General features: G+C 39.9%; 1 protein-coding gene across 5 annotated transcripts in view; it reads left to right on the top strand.

Moving 5' to 3' along the window:
* The window catches only part of csmd3b (CUB and Sushi multiple domains 3b), a 524,461-nt gene that overhangs the window by 490,514 nt on the left and 13,951 nt on the right, over positions 1-19,996 (top strand). For all 5 annotated transcript variants that reach the window (XM_022683312.2, XM_049475470.1, XM_022683311.2 and 2 more), the window contains 4 exons: positions 4,027-4,200; positions 7,478-7,651; positions 15,292-15,365; positions 19,060-19,171. In XM_022683312.2, the coding sequence (XP_022539033.2) occupies positions 4,027-4,200; positions 7,478-7,651; positions 15,292-15,365; positions 19,060-19,171 (534 nt within the window). The remainder of the gene's footprint in view (positions 1-4,026; positions 4,201-7,477; positions 7,652-15,291; positions 15,366-19,059; positions 19,172-19,996) is intronic.

The raw sequence follows: 19,996 nt of genomic DNA, 5'->3' as shown, positions 1-19,996 counted from the left end.
GAAGAGAAAATGAAGCTCCAGATTCCTGCATGTTGGCCTGTATTGCTGGCTCTGCACATCTGGGCACCACTGCCTGGAGCACTACCAGATGCTCCTCCTGGAGTCGGGCGTCCTGCTGTTAGCATCGTATCGGCAGGGCTGTGATGGATGTCGTGTTTGACTGTGCTGTTTAAGGAGGAAGCATTGCCATTAATCATGTTTATAGGCTGCAACAGCAAACGATAAAGGTGTGTTTTTTTCCGGAACATGATAACATGCTAACGTTTGGAAGCCTGTGACACGATAATGCCAAAATAGAACTAAAATATCAGGAATGTAGCCCCTTTCTTTCTCTCTCTCTCTCTCTCTCTCTCTCTCTCTCTCTTTCTCTCTTCTCTTTCGCTGATGATATTAATAACCCGGCCAGTCTTTTCAGTGCAGTCCTTTTCATTTTTGTTTTAATTAATGTTTTGCGACGGCCAAAAATGACTGGTGTCATTACGCCGTCAGGAGCCTTAATGGAATTGAACGTGTCCGTTGTCATTTGTGTGTGCTGCGGATGCGAAATTGTGAGTGCGGCTTTGGTCGTTGCTTTCTCTGTGCTCACAAAAGGGCCCGGCCTGGAATACCATTATGCTAAGCTTATTATGATAGACAGATGTCTCGTTTATTGTGGACGGCAGAGGGTGCCTTCCGCCTCTTAAAGATGGTGTGCGGACAAATCTGATGCTGCCCGAGCACCGTGCCCTCAGCCTGAACTGCTCTGAATTTCACACTCTCATGAATATGTATGTTAATCTATCAGGAATAGAGCTGACCTAAAATATGTAATGAAAAAAAGCATCCCATCTGCAAAACAGAAGTGCTGAAGCATGGGCGTGCGAGTGTCAGTGTTTGAGTGTGTTTTGTCTTTGTATCACTATGTAGATACAATACTATGTGCAAATGCTTATCTAACCTTATTCTAATGAATTTATTCAATTATGTTGAAACTATTGCCGACACAGATGTGCAAATACACACACTAGTCCCTAATAGAAGTAAACATCATAGAAGTAAACACCAGACTTGTGGCATTATGCCTCATGCCAGTACATAATTAAGAGACCACTTCAATTTCTGAATCAGTTTCTCTGATTTTGCTATTTATAGGTAAATGTTTGAGTAAAATGAACGTTGCTTTATTCTATAAACTATGGACAACATTTCTCCCAAATTCCAAATACAAACATTGTCATTTAGAGCATTTATTTGCAGAAAATGAGAAATGGCTGAAATAACTTCATGCCACTCCTGGTGTAAAAATTCAAGTGGTTCAGCTTGCTTTGATGGCTTGTGATCATCCATCTTCTATTCTAGATTCTAGATTATATTCCAGAGGTTTTCAATTTGGTACAATTAAAGAAACTCTTCATTTTAAGTGGTCCCTTTTTTCCAGAGCTGTATTTCTCTCATATTTCTAAAAAGCTCATTAGAAAGAAACACCCAAATATTGCAGAATATATCTAAAGCCAATCTAAAAAAAAACAATGACTTATTAAGCCATAAGCCCATCTGGAGCATCCAGTAATATAACACACAATTTCATCAGTTTAGCTCTTAATGCTAAACTTGCTGATAAACTTACTGCTAAATTGTTGCATATATACCCTTAACAATTAACTGCAGTTACACACCCAAACATTTCCCCACTATAGTAACCTATACTAACAGTATTACCTAGTTTTCCCTGTACTACCCTATAATATCCTATAATGTACTATACCACCGTATTCTCTATACTACTCTATCCCGTAATATCCTATACTCCCTTTATTAACCAATAATTTCCTACACACCCTATGATTCTGTATACTATCCTACACTATTTTAGACTCCCTATAATTCCCTATACCACCATATTAACCCAATACTACCTTATTCTTTTCTATACAACCCAAATACTCTCAAATATGACCTTGTATTCCCTATGATGCACTATTCTCCTTATGCTACCTCATATTGCCCTATGCTACCCTACACTCCCTATAATAACCTGTATTACCATATACTAAGCTATATTATGCTTCAGGTTTCTTTCTCTCCATAATTCCCTTCTTCTCTCTTGTTCTATCACTCCTTTCTTTGCCACTGTATCTGTATCTTTCGCTCTCTTTCTTACTGTCACTGCTTTTTTAATCTCTGTCTTCATGAGGAAAAAAGCTGCAGTTATGAAAACTACAGGCATTAAATATTCATTAACTCTGAAGCCCCAAACTGGTCCTGTCCCCGTGGATGTGCATCAGGCCGTGTCCAAAACCGACGCAGAATATTAGCACAGCATTCAAGGATTTATTACACATTTCTAGCCTTTATTATGCCAGTGAGGGTAGCGCAGCGTGATCAGTGGCTAATAAAGAAGCCCCGCTCAGCCAGACATATTTGTTCATTGTTTTTGGAGCCATAATTGGGATGGTGTCTCTCCCACATAGTGTCACTTTTCCAATTAACTCACTGTATAGGAGTCTAACTGTGGCACTGGCAGATCCTTCTGCAGGTTGTGTCCCAAATCCGTCACATAGACTTGAGCCTCACCTCCAGTCACTAGTCCCCTTAGCAGCCCTGCAACCTCGGGCCCCTGTAATAAGGGCTGATCCCACACAGGCTGCTCATTGTATCAGCAAATCCACCTCATCCGCTATTCTGTTTCTTCATGGTGCTAGCTTTGTCAGCCAGCCTGCCTCACTGTGGCACTGAGAGTGAATGAACAAGAAGTGTGTGTGTGTGTGTGTGTGTGTTTGGTGGGGGTGGCATCATGCCTACAGAGGGGACATGAGTCATCACAGGCTTCCACTCGAGCAAGGCTAGATATTCTCTCTCTCACACACACACTAACTAACAAAGCCATGCCTTTGACTCTCTCCTGCCTCCACACATTCTGTACAGTGTGTGTCGTGGTGTGAGTGTGTTTGTTTAGGAGGCATTAGGATGTGGTGCCTGGAAACTGATAACTATAGGAGACAGCTTAGTGCACAGCTCTGTGGAGGTATATAAAAACACCGCGCCTTAAACTCAGCACCAGCTACACGGTTTCATTGTGTTTTTCAGTGAAAATTACCGGCTGCTAATTCATGAATCTGTCGTCTCTATAGCATAACAACTGCACAGAAGTGCGTCACCTCCCATATACGTCCTAATGCAGAATCCAACTGCCTTCCATTGTTTGTCATTTCCTTTTAAAACTCTAAATACAAATGATTGTACTCCCTGCAGTTAAAGCTCAAGCACCAAAGCCTACTCATGTAGAGATTAGAAGTATTATTCAGCTTCATACAGTGCCGTTTATGCTTTACAGAGCACACATTTACAACCGTTCATTAGTTTGCATTGTTTGATATACACAATTGTCATCATATGGTGCCATATTTAAAGCTTTAGAAAACATTAAGAGATGTAAGGATTATATACTGTAGGGTTGTAAGAAAACACAAATGTATTTTTTTATGTATTTATTTCAAATTTTATCTTATTTTCCTCCCAATTTAAAAGGTCAGTTACCCAGCCCACTCATTATGACTTCTCTTTGAGCAATGCCCCAAACAAATCTGATATGCCATTTTTGCCATACTGTATTGAATCTTAAAAAAACAGTATTTTTTATTGCCCATTTACATTCAAAGTTTGCTAGCAGACAGTGGTTAATTTTGTGTTGTGTTTACCTTAACATCCTTAAAATCCTCCTGTATGGTGGTACTTATGTTGTACTGTGTATTAAGGTCTTGCTAATACACTCCAACCATTGTAAAAAAACATAAACAGTGCAAACTATGAAGGACAGTGCATGACAAGTGTATCACCTCTGCTGGCTGGTTGCAGTACGTTGTGTGGCTCTGTGGATCTCTATATGGTGAAATGACAAAACATGTTATGTAGTCATCATTTACACTGTAGTTTCAATTATTATCTATGTGTAACTACAACAGTTTGTGTAGCTACACTACCAATGTATCCAAAAATGAAAAAGCCTTGAGCTAATAAGGTCTCTCTGCTGTCTGTCTCTCTCTATAGCTGTGACGTGCACAGCCCCACCACCCATCTCCAACGGGCTGCTGGAGGGCAGTGACTTTGAGTGGGGCACGAGCGTGAGCTACAGCTGCTCCCCAGGTTACGAACTCTCCTTCCCTGCCATCCTCACCTGCGTGGGCAACGGTACCTGGAGCGGTGAGGTGCCCCAGTGCTTGCGTGAGTACAGATTTATACAGTAAATTAGAACAGTCTCTGAGTTATTGTACCAAATGTCTTATCCAGACTTTTCTGGTTCTACTTGCAGCGTAATTTTGTGTTACATATACTACATGAAAAAATAAGGACCAGTACTGAATACAGAAAAGTCCATTCATGGTTCAGCTCTTACAGAGAGGATCCCATTAAATTCTCCACATGTATTTACTTATAAATGTAAAAAAGGATTAGAAATGTTTTGTTGTATTTAAACCTCAGATATTAAGTTTTAACTGAGAAGACTCCAACAACCCTAAACTGGGTTTCCTCCATGCCCATTTAATCAAAGCTGTTTCACTTTCTTCTGATAGTAAATTCATGTACTGTAACATCACTTGTGGCAAGATCTTCCTGTAGGTCCCATTATGATATTTTATAATTGTTGGCGACTTCTTTAAGTATCTGTTCTTTTGATGAACTTACTAGAACAGCTGGTCTGGTTTCAAATTGATTTGAGGTTGTTTTAAATATCTTTCCAGACCCTTTACATGTACAACCTTCTTTCTGAAGGCCTCAGAGAGCTCACTGGATCTGATCATGGTGATCCACTCACATCAACAATTGAGAAAGCTGAGGTTTAAATATCAGCACCTTCCACATTCAAAGGACAATGTTCTAGACATTTAAGGCATTTAAATCCCATATTCAGCTGTTTCTATCGCTTTAAAACAATAGTGATTTGATTAATCAGAAAAACAGATTATATAATCTGTCGAATAATCGAACAATCATTAGTTGCAGCCCTAGTGCATATAAATATATGTAGCAGATTATGTGTGCAAGTGTAGAACCTATCTAGCTGGATTTGTGGATACATCATCTGGGCTAATTTAGCTCCAGCCTATCTTAAAGAAACTGAGCACAGTTTGTTCCTCTAATCGTAACTGCTGAGTGTTATGGCTGACCCCAGTGCCCGTCAACCCGAGTTGGGTCAGAAACCCCAAAAGCACAGTGCAACCAAACAGAGCCCTGCGTATCTAAAGGAGAGCACCCTCGCTGAGTGTGATGTGACTGCTGGTGTCATAAGATCTCAAGAGACCAGCTGCCACATGACTCGTATTAGTTCTGTTAGATGAGATGGCAGAGTGGGTTGACAGTGCAGGCAGAAGCCAGCTGTGAAAGGTTCTGAATGTCCCTGCGCCACTTTGGAGATGTTGACAAGTGTCGGCTAGAGAGCTGCACAAGAACGATGAGATTCTGCCCACTCCTCAAATGTCCTTGATATCTTTTATTGTTCCCATGGGACGACCCTAAAGTGTATCCACATTCATGTTCAGATTGCATTTTTAATATGTTCCTATAGTCACAGATTACTACAGGGTTTATCACTATCCCTAAGCATAAATGTCCAAAAGAGACAAGGATAAGACAAGGTTTGGGCACTGGTATGAAGGTCAGCTGGTATTAAGTTCATGCTAGCTGTAGCAGATGGTAAATAATAAATAACACAGTTCTGCTTACTCATACCAGTGACCACCGAGATCTTTGTTTTGAACTTGCTTTGAACTTTCTCTGAAACATTAGAAAGCACAGACAGATTTGAAGGGTCCCTTAAGAGTAGATTACACAAAGGTGTCAAACATTTCATTCCTTCCTACAGTTAGCAGAAAAACAGCAGGAGAAGGGTAATCAGCACACACAAATTAATGTCATCTTATCTTCCTCCCCCAACTCTCTGGACTGCCTATCTTCACACTGTCAAACAGAGCTGGGTGAGAGATGACAAATGAGCTGCAGTAATCGGGAGATGCACCAAGTTTTAGTTATAAAAAAATAACTTCATTGTTTTCTATTTTACAAATACCTTTATAATACTCTATAGTCATGGGAGAAAAACAAGTATTGTGTATACCGATGGATAAAATAGTCACCAACCAATGCCAGTCTTTACATTGTGAAATTAAGCAGGGCTAAAGATGATGTGGTGCATCTCATTCAAGTTTTAACAGCTGAAAATTGCTGCAAATGACACTTTGTTTAAAAAAAGAAATTGTTTAACTTGCCTATCTAGGTTGACGATAATTTCAGTTCAAAGTGCAGGAGTGTTTGATTCCATGCAGCAGTTTTTTACATTTCCATATTTCTGTAGTGACATTGTAATACAGCAGTTACTGTGGGGGATGATATCAGCCATATTTGTATTCGCATAAAATCAACTCGCAGCTAACGGCTTCAGTGGCCGACTGAAATACCTAATATTTCAATAACAAAAGTGTCCTTTTTTACCTTGTAGTTTTTTAGTTACATTCAATTCAAAGCGTTAAATAAAATAATTACAAGAAGCATACAAGAAATGCATCTCTAGAAACCATAAAGGTGCTTTTCTTCAGTGTTGCTGAAGTGTGCAGAAGCAGCAGCAGCTAGAAGATGGAAGAGCTCATGCTCCTGCAGGAATGAAAGTGTGCCCTGGACTTTGTAGTCTGCGTACTGGTTTTTCTCTGTCCCTCTCTTTCTTTTCCTCTCTTATTTTATATCTTGACAGTGCATCCATAATTCATCAAGAAGAGTCAAGTTTGTAGTGCAGGATCCTAGCGCAGGAGTCTGCCCGGCACATTCATTATGAATCAGCTCTGGCAGTGACGTCAGCTCCCACCCTTATTGATTTCCCCCTCCAGGGAAGCACTGCTTGCTGGACAGTGACAGGGTCACAGCTAATGCTCGCCTTGGGACCCCTCAGGCCTCCCATTCTCTCTTTCTCACACTCTCAGAAGCATGCTGTGGATTGGAATGAAAAACGCTTTGAATTATCTGTGAGATTTCAGATGATGGAAGCTTAAGAAAAGATGGGAATCATTTTCATTCAACAGGACATCAGGCAAGGTCGTGCTGAGGGCAAGGAAGTGACACAGTGCACTATAATGATAACCCTTTTTTCATTATTTCTGTCTTTTCACTTAGGAATGTTGATCACGTCGAGCTCTACTGCGGCCAAATCCTACAAATATTCATTATGGTTACCAACCAGCTGGCACTGATTTGGCTCTTGTTGTGTGTGCCTAAATGCTTTGGTGGAATTGTTTTTGTAGACCACTTTGTTTACTTTGACTTTGCCCTCTTTTAAACCCTCACAATGTTGCTCTCATAATTAAAACATTGGATCTATAAAATCTTTACTCGAGCTGTGAATGAAATGTGTGTAACTTTTGTAACTAATGTATATAATGCATAATAAGTGTGTTTTTATAGCAATTATAATTTATTTAATTTATAATTAATATATTTACATTTCCCATTACAGCAAAATTTTGTGGGGATCCAGGAGTGCCGGGCCATGGCTTCAGAGAAGGCCGCAGCTTTATCTACCAGTCTGAGGTGTCGTTCAGCTGCAGCCCCCCCTACATCCCAGTGGGCAGCGCTACACGCTTTTGCCAGGCTGACGGCACCTGGAGTGGTTTTCAGCCTCGCTGCATAGGTACGTCAAATTTCCCCCCCACCACCACCCTCAGACACGAGCACAATGTACTGTACTCCCCATTTATTACCAGTCAGTGCTCAGGAGTCTGCAAACTGTTCCGATGATAAACAGGCTTTGAGAATGATGGAAACCAGAGGGGGGGAAAGCGCTCCCACTTTTCTTGATAAGTGGGATCACGCTTGTTATACGGGCTCTGCTGAATTAGTTTAATCACATTCATTCTAAAGGACATCAAAGCTTTATCACTGTCAGCTGAAAAGTAATATGAGTCTTTCCACAATAAATGTGCTTTTGCAGGGCACCTGCATTCTTCACCATAAATACATAGTGCATTCTTCATAACCACACATTTTTCATGAGCAAATGATGTGGAATTGGATCAAATGGAGGTATTTTATGGCCTATAAGTCCAGAAAATATGAAAAATGTCAATATAAGAGAAAACCATAAAGAAGATGCTGCAGTAAGGCTTGATATATTTGTTTTAGTTTGATTTAAGTATGGCATCTTTGCCTCAAGGCTGGCAGCTAAAGATCTGTCAGATTGTTTTCCTTCAGAAACCTAACAGCTCTTTTAAACACAGAATGTGGGTCTCGTATCTGTGAGTCTCTAATGTACAAATACATTTTACTACATCTAAAAACATTCAGCGTGGACATTTCTGACAGAATGTATGCTTCTAATGATCTGTTTTATTTTAAGGAAATTGACAAATGTATGTAGTGTTTTTGAATAGGTCTGAGGAGCACATTATGACAGAGAAAAATAAGGCAGATAAGAATACTGCTGCTACTAATAAACAACACTGTGCCCTGTAATTAGTGTACTCAGGAGCACAACAACACAGCCCTCTGTGCTTCTACAGCGACATTCCACTAATAGGCTAAGCACACTCCACTGGCCCTTCCAAGCGGTCATTTTGTCACTGCTGCTCCAAAAGTAGGTTTAGAGGTAATAATGTCTACAGTAACTACAGCACACAAACTCAACTATTCAGCTCATGTAATTAATTACACAAAGTCTAAGAAGCAGCAAATATTTTAGCTATCATACAGATCATACAGCTGTCATATAGATAGACGTGAGATTTTATCAAATAAAAGTACCTCTTTGTACCAGAACATCACATGTAGCATACTGCCATACTGAGAAGTGTCGACCTCCCAAACCATAAGTGGCATACAGTGGTGGTCCTCTTTAAGTGATGAATAGGTGCTGAGCAGCTGAGAACTGTGCTGCAACAGATTTACAACTGGAATTTGAAACATGCTTTACAGTATAACAGAATTTAACCTTTGCCTTAAACCCACCCATGGCAATGAATACACAAACTCACACTAGTGAATTAGGGCTGTCGGCACACACCCAGGAATTGGTGTTTAGGTGATTTGCACAAGGATACCTGCTGTGAATGTTCAAGAGAGGAGAAAGTGCTCCCTCCTGACAGTTCAGGGGATTAAATGGAGAACCTTTTGGTTCAAAGCCTGCATCTATAACCAGCTGTGGCCTAAAGGTTACTGGGCTTGGGACTGAGAGGTCAGCATTCAAAGCCGAGGTGTCCTTGAACGAGGAACCTTACCTGCAATAGCTCCACAGATGCTGTAGATACATCTAGATGCATATCATAGATTTTTCTAATTATAGACTCAAATATAAAATGTTTGAGAATTTGAAAAGATGTCTATCACAAAATAGTTTATGCCAGCCACCCACCTGTAAGAAAACACTAATCACACACTCTAGGACTGTAGGGCAGTGATATGACCGTGTGTGTGTGTGTGCAGTACCAGTCAAAAGTTTTACACACCTTCAATCTCATTCAATGGGTTTCTTTATTAATCTATATTGTAGATTAATATTAAAGACATTAAAACAATTATGGGTACATTTGGAATACAATTATAAAGTAAACAAAAAAACCCAACTTAGATGATGATTTAGGATAAGCTGAAGGAAAAGCAGCAACTATTGTTCAACTAGTGTGCAGATCTGTCCTCAAAGCTAAATGTGGTACTTAAGAGGAATCTAAAGTATGAAACATATTTTGGTTTGTTTAACGCTTTTCTTTATGTTCCTGTATAGCTTTAATGTATTCAATAATAAATTACAGTGTATAAAAAAACATTACAAATTAAGAAAACACGTTGAATAAGGAGAGGTGTGTACACAGATCTTATATGTGTGTGTCATGGCTCCATGATATAGACTAAGTACATGCAGTTACACTGCTGCTTTCTGCAGTCACAGTGTAATTCATGACAAACACATCTGAGGAAGCAGATAAAGAAACGTCTGCTCAGTGTGACTAAAACGACTGTGCATTTATCAGACCATGTCTATACTTCTGATTCATCAGAACTTGCTGTTAACCAGCATGCTTGAGCACAACTGTTTATTTTAGTGTCTCCAATCACAGAGTATCCATATGGGTGTTGCAAATAAATAAAAAACAGCCTCTTTTAGCATTTAGCTCTGCATTGAGAATTGAGTTCTCATAGCAAATGAAAGTGGATGTTGCTTTTAAAGACTTTAAAGTTCAATTACCCTGCACTTGACTTGGTAAACAAAAGTAATTATTGGCATGTAAAGTCAGTTGCCTCTTTTCTGACATAATTTAGTGTCTTTTTTACTCAATGGAACAAATTGTTGCTATTAGTGTCTGCAATAATTTCTGCAAATAACTACTTATTGCTTTTTACTTAAAATCAGTAAGCTTATAAGAGGAGATAATAGGTGTGGTGGCCTTTTCCGAAACCTCTTAAGCAATTCATACCTCAGCCATTAGTATGTCGAGTTTCTTCCAAAATAGCACTTGTCAGTAACTCTGCAATTGAGCCTCATTATTTTGATCGCCTCTCACGGTCTCACTGAGTCGTGTTTTTCTTATTTATCGCAGAGTTTAAGAACAAGCACAACAGTGTTTAGCGACAGCAACCCCCGAAAAATCAATGCCCTCCTACTGCCTCAGCAGGCCCGGCCCACCACTGCCCCAAACTGCCTCCGTGCTTTATTGATAAAGTTATTGTGGAGAAGAACAAGGCCATTCGTTTTAGTGGCCTCCGAGGGAAGGAGCAGTTGGCAGGCGAGAGGATGCGAGCGCAGATATGAAATGTGGAGTCGTGGCTAGGGGAAGCTAAATTGCATCAGAGCTGAAGGAGTTGACAAACTCGGCCCACCGCAGCCAGCATTGCCGGCGTTTACGGTGCCACTGTCTGCTGGGCTTCGCCTAATGACACTGAAGCAGGCCTACAGACCCAAGCAGAACGAGACAGAGGCTTTTCAAATTAATTATTTAGCCATGCAAGACAAATCTTTTTCAGAAGTGAACATGGCTTATAATCGGAGCCAGGCTGCTCTGTTTAAAGGGAGACAGGGTTTTAAACTGGCAGAACAGAGACACTATCAGCTGTGGATTCATTAACACTAGGTTGAGATTTCTGGCTTAGACTAGACTAGACTTAAACAACATTCCTGTCAACATCTGTTTAATAGGCCCCAAAACAACCCTGTGGGACTTCACATTATATGCTATATCAAAAGGATATAATGAGACAATGAGGCGTATTATCAGTAGCTAATATGGCTAATTCTGTAACTAAGATTAAATTAAGGTTATGTGGTTACAGAGTGAGACATATTGAATATGCCTACAGTTTTTTTGGGATAAAATTCAAAATGTCATTAATTGCCTGTTAATAGTAAGTCCACAAATGTCTTTTTTGTTTAATTGATTGTTATTATATAATCAGTCACAAGCATTATTTTCTATACTTGTGTATTCATCTCACTGCTTTAATGAAATCCTCTTAAACACTGATTGCCTGCCCACTGCTCCAGACCCATGTGCTCACTGTATGGTCACTGGTGTGCATGTGTGTCGTCACTGTATGGACAGGTTAAAGGCGGAGGCCAAATTCCATCTTTATTTCCAGTACAAGTATAGTCACTGTGATTGGCTGTTTTTTCCATTAAATGTAGATGAGATTCTTGCCAGAGACTCTTGTGTGTTGATGCAAACTATTGTATCCAGACACTGCCAGTCATGATCAGTACAACCCACTATACTGCACACTGTTGGACACGTAGACACTGAGAGTTGAGGAATGTTAAATGTCCTCAAAACCTAGAAATAAAATATCCTATCAATCTGGCACCCACTGTATAACTCCCCTCACCTTGCCATGAGCATGCTGACCAATGTTGAACCCAAGCAGTTACATGAAGAAACACTTTATGGTCAGTTTACATGATGCTTTCCCATGACTTTTGGCAGGACAGTGTATACGTGTTGTGACTCCTCTGGCAGTGGATTGTTATGATAAAATATGCTTCCAGTCGATTTCCATTCCACCAGCAGAATGCCCATTAGGGGGCTTGTGTTGAGAGGCTTCAGCAGGGCTCCCATTTCCAAGTATTAGAAAAGAAATGATGCATGCAGCTCAGTTTGTATAGTAAATGTACACAATCATCCTTTCATGTGCCTTTAACTAAAGCAGTAGCATTCTATCAGTTGTAAACTGCTGCTGCTTTTACATAGTTCCAGGTTTTTTTGTTTTTTTTACATATTCATTTTTTTTAAATCACAGCAGCTTTGCGAGAAGCTTTTGTGCAAACTGCCTTTGAGCATCTGGCAGCATCTCAGCCAGCGTCTAACAGAAGCTTGTAATTCGACTCGTATTTCCTCACGTACGTGTAAAGGCTTAGTGCACTTTTATCAGCCCTATCCATTTCATGATGTGTAATTAACAAACGCTCTTCCTGTCCTCCTAAGAGCCTTAGTTATCTGATTACAGTTCCTGCTTATATTTCCCCAAAGAAGGCATTCTCTTGACATCAATAAGTGCATCGATAATTGTTTTTAATTGAGTAAGTAATTGAATAATTGGTCCAAGCTCTTTTGCAGCATTATTGAGGAGAGATGAATGGCCGGCAGGGGAGCTGGGCTGAGTTATATGAGCTGGATATTTGGTTAGGGCCTTCAAGCATTTTAGAACATTACAGTAATACATTCAGGTTCCACATTAAATGCTACAGTGTGGAACTCCATTGGTACTGTATTTCTTGGACTATAAGGCACACTTAAAAATCCTATAAATTTTCCAAAAATCGGCATTGCACCTTATAATCCAGTACGCCTTATGTATGAATTTTACCAGTCAGGTTGTAAGGAGCAGTAAAGCCCCTCAATAAAGATTCTCCAGTATCGAGACTGCAGTGCTAGCTCTTTCACCGCTCAGAGGTGAGTATATATCGGACTGTAGTCTGCATGTTAACTGTGTAAAACAATCGACGTGGGACGAACCGATAGCTGATAGCGCCATGGGTTACCAGAATACTCAGGGTTCCTCAGTGTAGCGCTGTCAGGTGGCTTTTACTAGCGTTAAGCACTGCTGCTAACTGCGCTAAAATACTTAAAATCTAAAGTTACTGTAAGTAAATGGAACCGTTTAACTCACTCAAATAAACAGTTATTTTTTGTGTAGATTAATATCCAGCGCTCATTTCACTTTGAAAGAAAATGTTTTTTTTTTTTTATTATTAATTACAGTTTTTGTTTAGGCACCCCCAGTGACGAGACCTGCTGAATTAGAAAAGAAACATGGCAACACCCTTGTTGTTTAGTATTATCACTTGAAAAATGCACCTTATAATCCTGTGCGCCGTATGTATGAAAATAGACCAGAAAATAGACGTTCATTGATAGTGCGCCTTATAGCCCAGAAAATATGGTAGATTGCCAGAGATGGCAAATTCAGGCCTATAAGGTCGTTTTTTTTTTTGGGGGGGGGGGGGGTTTGTAGTTTCTTGTTTGGGCCTGAATTTGCCACTATATAGATGACATATCACGCTTCTTCCACTTCACTGAAGAGGATCAGGCACAGCTTTAGTTTTTAATGTTAAAATAAAGCCAAACATAATCTGCACACTCTCTTTCACTCTCAGATACGCTCATGCAGAGCTACAGCACACCCCACTGGCCAGTCATACTATCAGCCACTGGACCAGCTAAAATAAAAATACTCATACTGTCTAATTTGCCCTTACAGATTATGAGTGCACTCCCTTTCAAGGAAATGGCTTTCTAGATAATACTAGAAAATAACATGAGAACTAGGTCCCACTGTCCTGTGCGAGGGTTTGAATGTTTGTGAGGTTTCAGGCCCGTGTGTGTGCTTCTGTGCACGTAGCACATTTAGTCTTTGCATCTTAACCAACCCTCTATCTAGCAAATGTGTGAACACTTACACACTCCCAGCCCCCTGCGCGTATGACAATACCTAACTGCATCTTCACAGGTGATGATTTAGTATAGGAAATGTTTTCGCTGGAGCGCAGCGAGCTAGACGCGGCAGCACCATTATATAAGGCTTTCCAGGCTGTCCTGCCGTTTGCACGGCTGCATTGAATCCTCGCTCTCTGCGTCAGCTCGCGGATGTGCTCCACATTCCAAATACCGAGCAGCACAGCTGGTTCCAAGCCCCCCCACAGCTGTAGCAACACTGCCCCCTGCTGGGTCTCCCCACATCGCCTATAAAAAGCAGAAAAAAATCACTGTTCCAACACTGCTGCAGCACTTACATAAACATCAGCTCCATAACCATCACAGCAACGCAGGTCCTAGCACACCTGTGCCTGAGAGAGAGAGAGAGAGAGAGAGAGAGAGAGAGAGAGAGAGAGAGAGAGAGAGAGTGTAAAAAAAGAGAGAGAGGGGCTGAATGTTTATGAGCAGTGCTCCACCCCTCGTTTTGCTACACAGTTTATGCTTGCTGTATTTTGGGATGAGGCAGAGGAAGTGCATGATGAGATCCTGATTGCTCTCCCTCTCACATTCTCCATGTTTCTCTGTCTTTTCTCTCTTTCTTACTGTTTTCTCCATCTCTGCCTTCTCTTTCTCCAATTTTATCTGTCAATGTCCTCTGTGTCTCTCTCTTTATGTGTTTTCTTTCTCTCTTGCATTCTCTTTTTCACTATGGCTTATCTCTCTTTCAAATTCTGTCTCACTCACTTCTCTTTCTTCTCACTCTCACATTTTCTTTTACTTTGTCATCTTTCTCTCATTCTGTTTCTCTTGTCTTCTGTCTCTATTACTTTCTTGCACTGTGCTCTCTGTCTTCTGCATTCTTTTAATTTTCTCTCTCATTTGTCCCTTTCTGTCTCGTTGTCATTCTTTCTACATTTCTTTCTCTTTCTTACACTACATCTCCCACATTATTGTTTGTTTCTCTTGCTTGTTCTCACTTTCTCTCTGTCCTTATCTTAATCTCTTTCATTACTTACTTCCCCTGTCCCTCTCTTTCTTTATAATGTTACACTATTAACTATTTATGTAACATTGGTAACTAGTAATGTTCTCTCACACATCTTTCTCTAGATTATTTACTCATCATTTTTCTCTCTCTCTCTCAAACTATCAATGGTAACACTTCATTACCTTTCTTACTTTCTCTACCACACTTCCTTCTCTTGCTTTCTCCCACTAACTGTAATTCTCTCACTCTTACTATCCCTTTTTCTTTATTACTATTATATTAATATAATATTAATATTAATCCTGTCTCTCTCTATATATCTTATGATCTGTCACTTTTGCTGTATTTCTCTCTCACTTATTCAATTTGTGTCTCTCTTCTTTCCAGAACCAACCCGTACCACCTGTGAGAATCCTGGAACACCACGTTACGGCTCTATGAACAGAACCTTTGGCTTCAAGGTAATGACAGTCGTTAAACACACACTCTCACATCAATACCAGCAGTGTTACAACTCCTACAGACGTCAAACACTCTTCATGCACTACTGGATCTGAATTAGTTCAGTATTGAATCTTTGGAAAAGATTTGATTGGATAACAGAAGTGGTAATAAGTAACTGGTTTGCAAGTTCAAGTCTTTCATCCACAGTTATAAAGTAAGCCTTAATCTGTGGAATAAAGTTAAATCAAAGGGGTGCATTTTTGAAACTATTAATCAAGCCACTTTGGATTTAAATTAACATCTGACATTTACATAGATTTGTCCATTTTAACTTATTACTTAATCTGAATCTGGTAGTTGTTTATTTCTTCTTTATTTTATAATGCATTAATGGAAGAATAAAAACACCACAAAATAACCTCTAATAATCTGTAATGTTGGCATTTTGTAGTTGAGGATTTTGATTATCAGCGACAATAGGAATTATGTTACAAATGTAGGAGAATGCAGCAATATAATTAGTGTAGTGTGGTGTGGTTGTCTCGCCAGGAAAGTGCTGTTGATAGCACTTACACTTTAGCAGCTACCTATTATATGATATACAACACTAATGCACCCTGGGATGTGAACCCAGGATCCCCCCCTTTTTTTTTTACAAGATGGGTGATATAATCAGCAAACCCATGACCACAATCCCATTATTTTTAATCTTATCTATTTTTTGTATAGACATCTATTTATTTTATAGACAAGTGTTAAGTTACTGTCCACAACTTCACAATCTAATGAGTCCTAAAACAGATAAAGCATCACCTTCTGAATTTTTATATGGGGCTTTAGAGTGACACTCTAACAGAATATATATTTAACTTTCTAGCTGTCCTGTGCTGGCCAGCAAACTAAACATGTAAAGCTTACATAGGATTTGACTGTGTGCCATTTCAGGCCTCTCCCTGGTAACATAATAGCTTACCTTACAGTACAGGAACAGAAGTTAGCCTATAGCAGTTTGAGTTTAAGTGACTTAGGTCGGCATCTTACCTGGAGTTACACTCAAATAAATACAAGGGGTTTTTAGTTTGAGCTCTAATGGGGTTTCTCTGCGAGTGGTCCGTTATGACCATGATTGTCACATTTATTTGCACTAATGATGAGGTTCATGGTCAACCTGCTGAAAGTCTGCAAGCAAAGAAAATAAATATGTACCCAAGTCTGGTCTGTTTCTGTTTGGAAGTCAAGTGAATATCCCACACTGCAAGCACAGCAGGATCAGCACACATGCAAGCCTTGTTTCATTTTGTGTCCCTAATGAGCACAAAAATGGAACTGTTACCAGACCTTGAGAAGTGTTTATGTTGGTTTATACTGATAAATGGGCCACTATGAGGTAAATTACCTTCGTTCATCACAGAAAGAAAAACAAATTTGCTTATGGGCTGCTCGGCTCCTAAAACAAACGCAACATAAGGCTAACAAATTAGAAACTTCAGTTTAAAAAGTTGGTTTAAGAAACGGTGTCAGAAAAAATTGCCACATGCTTTTCTGATCATCAGTTCAGGAATGTAGTTTTCCTGCTTTGGTCCTGGAGAACCCATTGCCTGCCCTGCACGCTGTACTGGTCTCCTGCTGTAGAACAACACCTTCAACTCAGGAAGGCCTTGCAAATTAGCTGCCAACTACCAGTAAAACCTCTTAAAGGCTGTCTGGGCTGGCTGGAAAGGGAAAACGGATGGCGGTCACCACAGCACTGAAGCGTTGCAGGAAATAAAAGCTCCTGTTCCAGTTCTCACTAGTGCAAATGAGCTCGATGAATATTTTTTGTTGAGGTAGTGGGATACAGACCTAAGTTCACAGAAGCAACATCAAACGGACAGATTATTTTAAAAGATGATGTATTCAGAAAGAAAAGGAGAGGGGATGGGGAGAGTGAGAGGCTGTGTGAGGATAAGCATTTTTTCCCAGAGATGCTCCAGCATTAAGAATTCAGACCCTTAATGTAAAGTGAGGGTCAAGTCATGGTGAGGCTTCAGAGAACAGAAATATCAGGCCTTCTTCCCTCATAAATCATTTGTCTGGAGCCTGTGAAGCCTTTTTGCTATCCCATGCTTAATGATATTGAAGCGGAGTGAAGGAGATATTGTATCCCTCAGATAAGCGGCGGTGTCTGTGGCTCGTCAGCCATGTTCATCTCCAGGAAGAATGTGTTAATCAATTAATGTGCCAGGACCATGTGTCACTCCATGACACGTTTTAATATTTCACTCACACCACTCTGTCAGTCTATTTAATGTCAGTGCTGAAGCACACGCTTCCATAAGTAGAACAGGAATAGCTGACCCCAGCAAATACAAAGCATGACGGGCTTTTTTTTTTAACGACCTCCATGATCATGACAAACGCAGGACATGTAGAGCTTTAATGCGGATTGAAAAAGCTGGAACCTCTTTCCATCACTTTCCTCCTGCAGTGGTATATATAGTCCTATATGCATTTCAATCAGCAGTATTGTGCAACAGTACTGAGTAATAAATAAGTATTATTGCTATTATTATAATAATGTTTACTATATGTTTTTACTATGTATTCATTTGGGAAAGTACGTACAACAAATCTGTACATACTAATTAGCCATCAGCAAGCTTCTTGTAGTTCTGTTTTAATTTTTGACTAATTTTCTTAACTGGATTGGTACAGAGCTCTGTTAAATATGTTGGTTTGCTGGCACAGATTCAACTTTTAGAAACAGTACACGTTTTTTAAGGCCTTCAATTGCACAATCACCACTGATGTGTCTGTGGCCATTGTCCTGTTGGAACACCTTGTTCATCCAAGCTTGAATAAACTAGCTGATGGTTTGAGGTGTAGCTGAAAGAGTTCTGATGTGTTATCTTGTGAGTGAAGATGAGCATTGTGGTAAGATGAGCATCCCAACAATGTTGGGAGTTGTAAAAAAGTGCTATATAAATAAATGTAATTAATTTTATTGGGAGTTTGAGCAAGGCCTAATAGTAAGTATCAGAGGGAGGGATTATAACAATTCTTGCTCCATAGGGACACAGTACTAGTTCCTGTTACATGGATTATGGCATGTCAGTTTTGCACTAATGCTGTACCAATTTTTTTACCCCATGAAAAGATCAGTTCACAGAAACCAGTGAAAGCCCAATATGGTCATGATATTTATGCCCATGCTGTAGACACTATACCAACTGTCTTACTTATGGTGGAAACATATATTTACCCTGCATTTAAACTCAATAGATATCAGATACTTTTTTAACCAAGAAGTTTGTTTATTTGTGTTGCATTCATGTTTGTTTGCTTTTAACAGATAGCTTAGGTTCTGAAGACATTTCCATAGCAATGTAGATGAACAGCATTTCACATGATATACATAGTATGGTAAAATTATAGAAAAACTAAATATACATTTTCTCCTTTTCTCCAAATAAAGACTTGAAGATTTGTATTGGGATTAAAGTAATGTATCTGTATATTCAATAAAATTAGCACTGTGCAGTCTGCATCCCTAAATCGTCCCCCAAGTCAATAAGTAATTTCAAATTGACTGGCCTGTGTGGTTTCTGACACTGTATATCATTGTAACATGATAGACAAAGGTATATGGCAGTAGTAGTAGCAGTCTTGCATACCTAAAACATTCTCCTGCTAGCAGAGTAGGTAATACTGGTGTTGTTTCTGATTCTGCAGGTTGGAAGCATGGTGGCCTTTCACTGCCAGCCAGGTCATCTGCTCCAGGGCTCCACCACTCGACTGTGCCAGGCTGATCTCACCTGGAGCGGAAGCCAGCCAGAATGCATCCGTAAGTGCCACACCAGTTTCGCAGGTGTCTAATAATTATGAAGATTGAAAAACTATTTATTTTGAAGAACACTGTTCCACTGAAGTGCCCCTCTAGACTACACAAAAAATGAGCAGCAAGGAAACATGGTGGTGTACGAATGTACGCTACTGTTTCTTCAGCAGTAGGGTTCTACATAAGTGACACAAATAAAGCACCTTAAAGAGGCGCTTGGTTGCTAAAAAGCCAGAAGCCTCGTTATTTTTTGCGTATATATACAGGTGCTGGTCAACGAATTAGAATAATTTGAAATAGTGCGATCATGAAATTCTTTGAATGCATTTTTTGTGCAGAAAGCAAATCAGGTGTTCACCGCACCTGTCCTACTCGTTAGACTAATCACAGAACTCGTTACCTGGAAAAAAATTTGCTCAGCTGAGCTTTCCAAAAGGCCCATTTAGGCCATTTAACTGTGACACTGTTGTTTTATTGAATTAGAATAATGGAGAAACCGTTTCATTGAATTAGAATAAATGCTCGAATTTTTGTTTTCTGTGAAGAGTGTTCACTGTGCAGTATAAAGTCAGGGTTGAGTAGAATTTCTAAGTTGTAAAATAAATCATGGGTAAGCAGCGCGACCTCTCAACCGGAATAGTGGCTCAAATTCAAGCCCTTCGCCAACAAGGCTTGACCCAAACTAAAATTGCTGAGCAGCTCGGCATCAGCCAGTCTTCCGTCTGCAAAGCTCTCAAGAAAAACTGCAGCAAGCGCACCAACTGTTCCGGCGTCCGAAAAACTTCTGCTCTCGACAACAAGCAGCTGAGAAAGATCGCAGTCAGCAACCGG

This window comes from Astyanax mexicanus, chromosome 3 (assembly GCF_023375975.1).
Source record: "Astyanax mexicanus isolate ESR-SI-001 chromosome 3, AstMex3_surface, whole genome shotgun sequence".
Lineage (NCBI taxonomy): Eukaryota > Metazoa > Chordata > Actinopteri > Characiformes > Acestrorhamphidae > Astyanax > Astyanax mexicanus.
Note: the sequence above shows the minus strand (reverse complement) of the source record. Positions and strands in the feature narration are given on the sequence as shown.